Consider the following 10,750-nt stretch of genomic DNA (forward strand, 5'->3'; position numbering starts at 1 on the left):
GGTTATTGAAAACCTTGCATCGAGTCGTTCACGTCCATAATTCGGCATGAACCATATTTTAAGAAGTCTTTTACAAGTGTTTTAACTTTGTTTAAAGACTTAAGTTTTTAGTTCAGTAAAGAGTAAAGTTGAAGTTCATTTCTTCAAAAGTATATGGGGACTATGTATTCCCAAAAGAGTTTAAAATGTTTTCACATTTAAATAAGAACGGAAAACTGAGATTTTCAAAAGAGTCTTTGAGCTAGTGTTTCAGTAAAGAGACTTTAATCTAGTTTTTCAGTAAAGAGACTTTGGGCTAGTTTTCAGTTAAAGAGTAAATGCTTTCACAATAAAGCAAGAGACGAAACTTTGATTTCCAAGATAGCCTTAGAGCTAAGTTTTTGAGCACTAATCTCAAATCACAGAAGAAGTATGTTTTTAAACATAAAGATCTATTATCATATTTTGGGAGCAGTATTGAGCACCGATATGGAGGAGCGTTCAGAGAACCCACAGCCCCCATAAACCATGTAGCCATCATGGGTAGAAAAGGGTCATACTTTTTAGATGAATCTTTTTCGCATAGACTAGTGGATCCACTTAGTAGTTCAGGTCTTATACATGTGGCAAGGTATAGGATGCGCTGGCAGCGTGAGAAAGATCATTGTATCATCACTATAGCTCTTAAGTGATGGTTGTCGATTAGAGAAACTCTCACATAAGTTATTTATATTCTTATATACACATTTGTTTGTATTTTTTTACATACATTTCAGAGTTTAGTGTATCTTTGCATACGTCCAGAGTTGACATCATTTTTTAAACAGTTTTTCTTTATATTGCACTTGTTTTAAAACTGCTTTATATTGAAATGAGTTCAGTTATGTTGAGTTGAGTTGAGCGAGGTAAGTTCTTCAATTTCCTTTCAGATTCTTTTCAAGCTTATGTTTATGTTTTAGAATTCCTCTTACATGCTCGTACATTCCATGTACTGAGCCATTTGGCCTGCATCTTCTCATGATGCAGACACATGTATTCAGGATCATCAACAGGAGCTTCGTTGATACATCCGGAAGTTCGAGTTTGTTATGGTGAGCCTCCTTGTTTCCGGAGGATTTCATTTACTTTTCAATTTAGTCAGGATGTCGTGGGTCTTGTCCCAACTTCCATTTTTATCAGTTAGAGGCTTCATAGATAGTCAGTATAGTTGAGAAGTCTGTATTATTCATTTATTTTATTAGATGTTTTAAAGACTTAAGTTGCCTATTTTATGGCGAGTTGAATTTATTATTTTTATTCTATGTTGTTCATTTGAGTTAACGTTTTTGAAGTTGAGTTTATTGAATTTTATTCAGTTTTAAGCTTTTGCATGCTTAAGTTAGTCTTCCGCTTGTAGTCAGCCAGGATGAGGGTTCACTGAGGGACCAGCAATGGTTCTTGAGTCCCGGCCACGTCCAGGGTGTAGACTCGGGTCGTGACATGTTATGCTTTAGAATTCCCCTTACATGCTCGTACATTCCACGTACTGAGCCATTTGTCATGCATCGTTTCATGATGCAGATACAGGTATTCAGGTCATCAACAGGAGCTTCGTTGATACCACATGAAGTTCGAGTTAGCTATGGTGATCCTCCTTGCTTTCGGAGGGTTCCACTTTTACTTTCAGTTATATCAGTTGTTAGAATGTTGTGGGTCTTGTCCCGACTTTCATCTTTGTCATTTAGAGGCTTTATCGATAGACAGTAGAGTTTCAGAAGTCTATTCATTTATTTTGTTAAATGTTTAAAGACTTAAGTTGCCTATTTTATGGCGAGTTGAGTAATTTATTTTTATTCAGAGTTTTTCATTTGAGTTAAAGCTTTGTAATTGAGTTTCATGAATTTTTATTCAGTTTTTAAGCTTTGTATGCTTGAGTTAGTCTTCCGCTTGTAGTCTGCCAGGATGAGGGTTTGCTTGGGGACCAGCAATGGTTCCCAAGTGCCGGCCACATCCAGGGTGTAGGCTCGGGTCGTGACATAATGAGACTCATATCAAAAACTCCATTGCTAATATATTCAACAAAGAGACATGATTACAATCCATAATCGCTGAAATAACATTGAAGAAAAAAATTTGAGAAAGAAAGTGATTTACTTATTATGAACAAAACACAATAAGATAGAATATATACTTTGAGCTTGAATCTTGTTAAGGCACATTCTTTATAAATACAACTTTGAGAGGGTCAAATTGCGGCTTGTTAACATATGCAGATAGTTTATTCGAATAGAGGTCCAGCCTTTTACCATAAAATTATGTGCTAGCTAAAAACAATGGTATTATTGTGGCAAGTTCATCAATTGCTTTCTCCCCTTTTTCGTGTGTAGAGCTCCTCTCATCATTGAATCATATACATGTGGAAGAATTCTGCCGATTTTTTTGAATGAAGAAGACAAATGTTGAAGATGGTGAGAGAGAAAAAGTTACTTCTCTGTAAAAGAGGAACGTGGGGGTGGGTGTGGGGTTTGCATGTCGGTAAAAGAGGAAAGTGGTGGGGTGGGGGGTTGCCGTGTGAAAATTGAAAAAATCCCTAAAAAGGTGTAATAGATAATTACAATTGATTCTCTAATATTAATTTTTTTTCTCTTACTTATTAATTATAATGTAATTATAAACATAATAACTAATTAATAAAATAAAATAAATTAAATTATAGATCAAAACTAGTATGTTAATACTTATAATTATAATATTATAAGTAGTAATATAAAAAAGGGAAAATTACGTGGTTAGGCAAACTTAACCTACTTAATTACTCATCATAGCTATAGTTTGCTATAATTACCACTCGCGACTAACATTATACAATAATTACATGGGCTGACTTCGAGTTTGTATAATTAGTCATGTTTGTATATGTATAATTCGCCAGAATATGCAAATACATATGTATAATATACAATTATCTAACCAATATACATATACAATTCACCTCTCTGCCCTCTATCGCTCGCCTCTCTCCTCCTTCTCCCAATCTCGCTTGCCATATATACAAATGCATATGTATAATATACAATTATCTAACCTATATACATATACAATTCACCTCTCTCCCACTCTCTGCCCTCTCTCGCTCGCCTCTCTCCTCCCTCTCCTAATCTCGCTCACCTCTCTCCTCCCTCTCCTAATCTCGCTCACCTCTCTCCTCTCTCTCCTAATCTCGCTCGCCTCTCTCCTCCCTCTCCCAGTCTCGCTCTCCTCTCTCCTCCCTCTCCCAGTCTCGCTCGCCTCTCTCCTCCCTCTCCTAATCTCGCTCGCCTCTCTTCTCCCTCTTCCAATCTCGTTTGCCATATATACAAATACATATGTATAATATACAATTATCTAACCGATATACATATACAATTCACCTCTCTCCCACTCTTTGCCCTCTTTCGCTCGCCTATCTCAACTCTCTCCCAGTCTCGCTCTCCTCTCTCCTCCCTATAACATGTAGCTACGAATTGTAATTATCAAAATATAATTATGGAGAGTAATTAGACTATTTTTTAGTGGCTATATGTGGAAGTTCCTCTATAAAAAAAAAAATACATCTAAAGGCTGTAATATTATGCCTGGGTGATTTTTCCTAATTTTTATTAGGTTAAAAAATATCAATGATGTTAATAATAGGAACATTTTTTTGACAACCAATTAACAAAAGAAACATTTCTAAACAAAATCATTAATCGAGAGCATTTTTGTTAAATTTCAAAAATTCAAAAAGTTTAAGGACATCTTTTATTCTTTTCCATCTATTTTTTTAATACATTGTCTTTTTTTCTTTTTAGAAAACACAAAACGTCGTCGTTGGCCGCCATGGTGTTGCAATTCCAATTCAACCAATCCGTTTCTGTTCTAAATTCAGTTTCCACCAACTCCCTTTAACATATAGTAAGCACAATGAAACTAGCATGTGTAATTTCTAGCACTGCATCATCGGCGACGGTCCTCTGCCGCCGCGGCCGCTGCCTTTTCTCCTCCTCCTCCTCCGTGGCCAAAACCCTAAATTCATCATCGTATCGGAGGGGTTGGATGAGCAACACCGCCGCGACCGGCTCTTTGCACCAAATATCTTGTTCAATGATTACCTCAACCTCCCCACCAGACACACCGGCAATATCCGCGCCTCAGCCGGGGAAACCGAAACCAAAGCCACAGCCGTGGCTCATCGTTGGCCTTGGTAACCCTGGGAAACGATACGCTGGCACCCGTCACAACGTGCGTTCTCTTAATTTTCTTCTGTGTTAGATATTCCTAATGATTTTTTATGTATGTAATGAGTTGATTATTTGATTTGGCAGGTGGGTTTTGAGATGATAGATACTATAGCTGATGCTGAAGGAATATCAATGGGCAGTGTTTCCTTCAAAGCTCAATTTGGAAAAGGTACTTTTTTTTTCCTTGATTCAAGAGTTATCCTTCTATCTTGTTATATAGTGATCTTGTCTAACATTATTGCATTTACTAGTCTGTTTTTGGTTCTAATAATTTGTAGCTGTTTGCTGATTAAGTTATAATATTCGCAAACATTGGTCTAGTGGTAAGAGCACAGCCCGTGATATGTGGGGTTAGGTCCACCTTGGGGGTTCAAACCTAAGCGGCCAAGCCTGGTATATAAGTGTAGAAGGGTCGGGGGAGGTGATTTTTCACCGAGTTGCAAATTGTGTCCACCGGGGCTCAGATTTATTGGTTATCAAATTAGTAATAATGATAGTAATCCGTTTGTTGATGATATCCTTTGTTACATGGGCAGTTCATTTGCTGTATTCGATCCAATTATGTAGGTGCTTCCTCTACATTCTTCAAAATGCACTTAAATTAGCAAAAGAATTTACACACACCCTTGTCGGTTACTCCATTTAACTTAGCTAATTATTGAAGCTAGCAGGCTTGCCGTGTTGCATTGAGATCTTCTTTCTCATTAAACATTATACCTTTAATGCTGATATTTGGCTATTTTTTGGCGAGCTGCATTGACATGCTATGTTAATAGGGTAGATTATTTAACCAAACTTTTTCAAATATGGACCTGGAAAGAAGGAACAAGTCCGATAAATAACTCAGTCGTTCAAATGTGCTCTTTAGTTTTTAGGATCTTTTTCATGTTTGTTGGGTTCTTTTGCTATCTAGGTTTCATTGGAGATGTTCCAATTATGCTTGCTAAGCCTCAGACATTCATGAATGCAAGTGGTGAGTCTGTAAGTTCACTCATCTTAGCATGACCTATATCTCTTGTAACTTCCATCCACCAAGTAACATAAAATTGATATTTACACTATTTCACAGGTTGGGGCAATCGTTTCATATTATAAGATTCCACTGAAGCAAGTTCTTGTGGTAAGCTATGACAGTTGAGCATAGATCTTATCTTTGTAACAACTTCTAAGTAAAACTTTATAACTGCAGGTTTTTGACGACTTAGATTTGCCTTTTGCAAAGTTGCGGTTATTGCCAAAAGGTGGTCATGGAGGACACAATGGGTAATCTTTATTTTTAGAAAGTTTCCTTTATCTTAGAACCTTCATCACGATTCACATGCTTAATGATTCTGAAGTCAATTCCAGATTTTAGTTTCTGCTATTAGCTTGGGTATTTAATGCTTGAATAATGTAGATTGTAATTGATTGAAGATTTAGAAGCAAGTTCACTCCTCATAAACTGCTTGTGGTTGATTATCAAAGTGTGTAGAAGACGTAATGACGGATTCATGAATTTGCATAGTTGCACAAGTCAAGCAGGTCTATTGATCTAATAGTTGAGTTTTGCTAGTTTTTGGCTTTCATCCTCAATTCCTCGTTGTTTTACACATTTACTTGGTAGGCAAGAGTTTTGTGGACGGCAAATTTACCATAAGTCTTCACACTCAAATTATCACCTTTGAGCTGGACTCAAAACTGCTTGTTGACTGTTTGTCTCCTGGCTCTAAGTGAAAGAATCAAACATATGATTTTTCTCTTACTGATAAATGTGAATTCCCCTAGAGCTAGTGGTGTGCAGTTCGAACCCGTGACATGTGCCTAATCCACACATCATGCATTACGTTCTCAACCACTAGACAAGAGCTTTGGGGCTTGTGATACATGGATTATGAAGCTCTAGATACATGTGAGTTTCTCTCCCTAGCGAATTAAGTGAATATATAAAAAAATTGAGGGGATACTATTAAGACTATCTGGAAAGATTTAGAACAAGGACCATGAACCAAAAAAGGTGAAAAATGAAATAGGAAAACCTGGTGATCTGAAGAATTTGTTTGTACAATACTCTTAGATTAGATATATTTCTGCACTCTCTGTTTCATGAATACTGGCATGACTCATGAGTAATCTCCTGTTTTATGTTGTAAAGGATGAGAAGCATTATGAACCATCTTAAAGGGAACCGTGATTTTCCCCGTTTGCGAATAGGTATTTCCTCAGATCTTTAAGTACTTTATTTATGTATGTTATTATAGTTTCAAAACTTGATATTTTCTTTAGGCATTGGGAGGCCTCCAGGGAAAATGGATCCGGCAAGTTTTGTTCTTCGCACATTTAATCGACAAGAACGTGAAGAGGTACTTGCTTTTTCTTATTATTCTAAGTAACTTCAGGAGCACAACCCCATATTGATGATGCTTTTTTAAAAAAAAATGCAGTTGGACTTTACACTACAGAATGGTTTGGAAGCAATGAGAATTCTAGTGCTCGAGGGCTTCGACAAAAGTGCCACATTTGTGAATAGTTCCAAACCCTTGACAGTTTAGGTTAGGGAATTCATTCATTTTTCCAGAGTTTGGTGATTGATGGGAGAAAGGTCCCCCAACCGATTATGGCTTGTCAGGATACAGAAATATAGTTTGTATACTAAAATACTTTAGTATGGCGCCATAAAATCATGTTAAAACATTTTTGTTAATGATCTTTTCATAGAGTTTTCTACTTATTTTATTTTATTTTATTCTTTGGGTGGTCCCCTTTGCCACTGTAATTTTGAACTTGCATTAGTTTGTTGTAAGTACTTATAATGAATTTGCACTCTTTGTACAAGAAGACAAATAGATGATTAACATTTCAATTATTTTCATAAACGTAATATGTAATTACGTACTTTGTATTTGTCTACTTGGTACAATAGGAATAGCATTTATTTTGTGCGTGCGGATCTCACATGTAACCAATTGAACATTCCAGAACGAATCAATTTTCGTATGAACTTACCCATGCTTTTGGTTCTAATAATTTGTAGCTGTCACTTGACACATCTTTTTGCCATGTGGAATGCTTAGACAATAAATGCTAGCATTTGTGGAAAAATTCTCGAGACATGGGAAGTTCTCTTGGAAAGACTTTATATTCTTATGAAATATTTAGGAAAGACTTTCTTGAAAGGTCTTTAAATATTGTTGAGAGGAGATTACTTGTAAATGTAGGACTTACATAACAAATATGGCTAATAAATTGTGAATTTGTCAATCAAATCAATCAAGTTTTCTCTAATACAAAAGTTTCCTGCAACAAATTTCTCTTGTCTTCCTTATCTACTATTCCTTTAACGATCTTGAGTTTAGTAATCTAGGTTTACTTGACATAGCAAAATCCTAAGCAAGTTGTGCAAATTGAGAAGACTAATGATGTAACAATGTGGTATCAGAGTAAGATTGTGATTAAGGAAATGCAAATGAGGGAGAAATCAACATTGCTAACACCCAAGCTAACGTCGTCCAGGATATTTGTAACACCTCGGAAATTGGGAAAGGAAAGGACTTCATGTTTTGGCTACTAGTTGTGTCCTACGAGACCAGTCTACGGGTCGTAGATGACACTCGTAGGAATGAAGTTGAGATTTGGGAAATTCAAATTTCTGAAGTTTGACCTGCGAGTGAATTGGATGGGCCGTCGTTTGGACTACGGGTTGTAGATGGGTTTCGTAGAAGGGTCCCAGACTTAGTAAAATTTTGGAATTGAATTTGAGTTCTACGGATGGGGTCTGCAGACCATAGGAAAATTAGACGGTCCATAGAAAGGTCATGTGAAAACTAAGGTGAATTTTGGGTTTTTGAAGTTGGTTCTACGGATGACCAGTACGGGTCGTAGAAAGATTTCCCGACCATATGTCCAAACCTTAGGACTATTCGACAGTTATTTCTTAAGGGTATTTGGATCTTTTCCTATGCATGTAATACCTATACTATGTCGTTTTGATCCTAATTCTAAGACCTATAACTACTCTTATACCCCTAAAATTACCCCAACTCTCTCATTCACTCAAATCCCCAAATCCTATCCATATTAATCTTCCCCAATTCTCTCTCAAAGCCCAAGAAGAAGACTAGGGTTTCAAGCTTCAAGTCTCATATTCCTCTATTGCTTCTGAGCGATCCTCAAGGTATGTAGGGTTTCATCAATGAGTTTCATTCACCCATTGAGCCCCAAGGATTTCTCAATTCTCCAAGTTCAATTTCATCAAATTGATTAGGTTTTCATTCAACTCTTCATGGGTTCTAATTGTGTTGATTCAATTGTTTGACTACATTGTTATGACTCAAATTACTTGCTTTCCAATTGATTTTGCATGAACTCCAGCATTATTCATGATTTTGACTATGAAGTCTTAAAGACATGAATTTATGTCTATGATGCTTCCATGAAAGATATGCATGATTTATGAAAATGAATGTTTTATGATTTAGGTTGCTTTAAGATAAGCATCAATGAAATGGTGAAAAGGGTTTTCTCATATATGTATGAATTGTGAAAGATTTTCTTACATTAAGAAATCATGATTTAGTGAAAGATTTTCTCGCACATGGTTTAAGGAGCTACTCTATGATAATTTAAGCTTGGATTAGTAACTTAATTATGCTTTTTCATGTATGATGATATGTATATGTTTATGGCTATTCCATTTGGATTTTCCTTATCACCGAGAGAATATTGAGATGTAGGCTCTCCCGTTAGTAGAGGTTGGGTCTCTAGTAGAATTTTTTCCCCTAACTACGTGCCCCATAGGATAGTCTTAAGTGGCATAGCTAGTGGATCCACCTAAGCTAGAAGTTTAAGGTCTTTGACTTGGAAAGCAAGGACATCTCTTTTCGGTGTGGGAGCAAGACGCCGGATTTAACGTTTTAGCTCACGTGATCTATGTCGGTTAATAGTAAACATCCCACAAAATAAATTAAGTTGTTCTTAAGTATTTTATGAAGCTTTCAATATAATTTTTAGATGAATTGACCATGTTCATGATGTTTGATTCTTCTTTAAAGGTTTTACTATGTTTTAGCTTGGTCATACATATCTTGTTTTCCATTATGTCCTCTGATATTTGCGTAATCAAGACACAACTTCCAATGCAAGTGTCTACGATCATACAATAGTAAAGTAACCCAACCAAGGGTTAGGGTCGAGTCCCAAGGGAGCGGTTCCTGAAAATTAGTGGTTAAGTGTGAAAGTGCTAAAGCTAACCGTAGCTAAAGAATTTATCGAATGAAGACATGACAAATTACAGGGTTTAACACGAGTGTCAAATATCAATGGGGGGTTTCTAAACAAGTAAAGAGAAAAATCAACAAAAATAAAGAGAGATACGAATATGAAGACGGGATTCTTGGGATGTGATAGGAATACGTGATAAACTAGACTATTGAGTACATGTTTTTGATAGTAAATTCGTTGAATATTTGTGACTAGGCTAGACTATAGTGGGGGTAAATTCTCTCTCAAGCAACTTACCCCGAATCAACCCGGTTTCTCTTGAACACCGAGTTGCCCCTTTAAGCACAGCCTCCGCCTTAGACCATTCACTCTCTCGAGCTGAGTGTGTGGGAGAAGGACTAGGGTTCACTCTCTCGAGTTGAGTGTGTGGGAGAAAGACTAGGGTTCACTCTCTCGAGCTGAACCTCATGTTGACCCAATCTCACCGACCATCAATTTAGTAGTCTTAGTTTTACGACCTCTCTATCAAGCAAGCCGAAAACACAAAGGTGAAATCGTATTTGCAACTACAATTTCATTAAGTTCCACCACAACTACTAAACAAAATCATATGTAAACAACAAATAAACCATCAACAAGCAAGACCCAACAGATTATCTAACCCATATTCACAAAATCACACCCCAAGAATTGGGATTTTAGACATGTTAAAGAGATAAAAAGTTATACCAATCTCACTTTCCATCAATGGGTATGCAAGATTAAGTCTTAAAACAAGTCAAGAGTGAAAAATCCACAAGACCCAAGTCCAAAATCTTGGAGTTGAAACACTTTGAATCTTCAAGTTCTTCAAAAACCCTCTCCAAACTTAGAGAGAATATTGTCTCTCAAAATTGTATTCTAAACTTAATACAACTAAAATTGACTACTAAGAATAAAAATTGAACTAGTATTTATAGTTTCAGAAAATATGCTGCAAATGAGCCATTCGGCGCAGTTAGTTAGGATCGTTGATAGACTCGGCGATCTGCCCTTTGGTCTGCTTCATCGCCTTTCAGCTCTTGCCTTCAGCATCTTTGCATCATGGATCATTGGGCGGTATAGTACTGCTTCGCGGAACTGCTCGGCGACACGTCGACTGCTTCATTTCACCGCTGATTTGATCTTTTCCTTCAGGGCTCAGCACACTGGAACAAAAGGCGAGGATAAGACCTTTTGGCGACTCGCCGAATGGGTTCGACGATTCTCAGATCTTCATTTCTTCGTTCTTTCAGCTGCCTTTGTTCTTTTTTGCTAAGTAGTGTCCATGTTTTCCCTCAAACTCCAAATACATGAAA

At 36.8% G+C, this 10,750-nt stretch overlaps 1 protein-coding gene across 1 annotated transcript; it reads left to right on the forward strand.

Moving 5' to 3' along the window:
* The first annotated feature begins 3,864 nt into the window (after positions 1-3,864).
* On the forward strand, positions 3,865-6,905 carry LOC125830134 (peptidyl-tRNA hydrolase, mitochondrial-like). The gene is made up of 8 exons (XM_049509336.1): positions 3,865-4,218; positions 4,302-4,386; positions 5,131-5,198; positions 5,287-5,337; positions 5,407-5,480; positions 6,349-6,407; positions 6,480-6,556; positions 6,638-6,905. The coding sequence occupies exons 1-8, from the start codon at positions 3,901-3,903 to the stop codon at positions 6,743-6,745; spliced, it is 840 nt and encodes a 279-aa protein (XP_049365293.1). The 5' UTR covers positions 3,865-3,900; the 3' UTR covers positions 6,746-6,905.
* The last annotated feature ends 3,845 nt before the right edge of the window (positions 6,906-10,750 follow it).

The sequence above is a fragment of the Solanum verrucosum genome, unplaced genomic scaffold (assembly GCF_900185275.1).
Source record: "Solanum verrucosum unplaced genomic scaffold, falcon-dt-bn FXZP01000024.1, whole genome shotgun sequence".
Taxonomy (NCBI): Eukaryota; Viridiplantae; Streptophyta; class Magnoliopsida; order Solanales; family Solanaceae; genus Solanum; species Solanum verrucosum.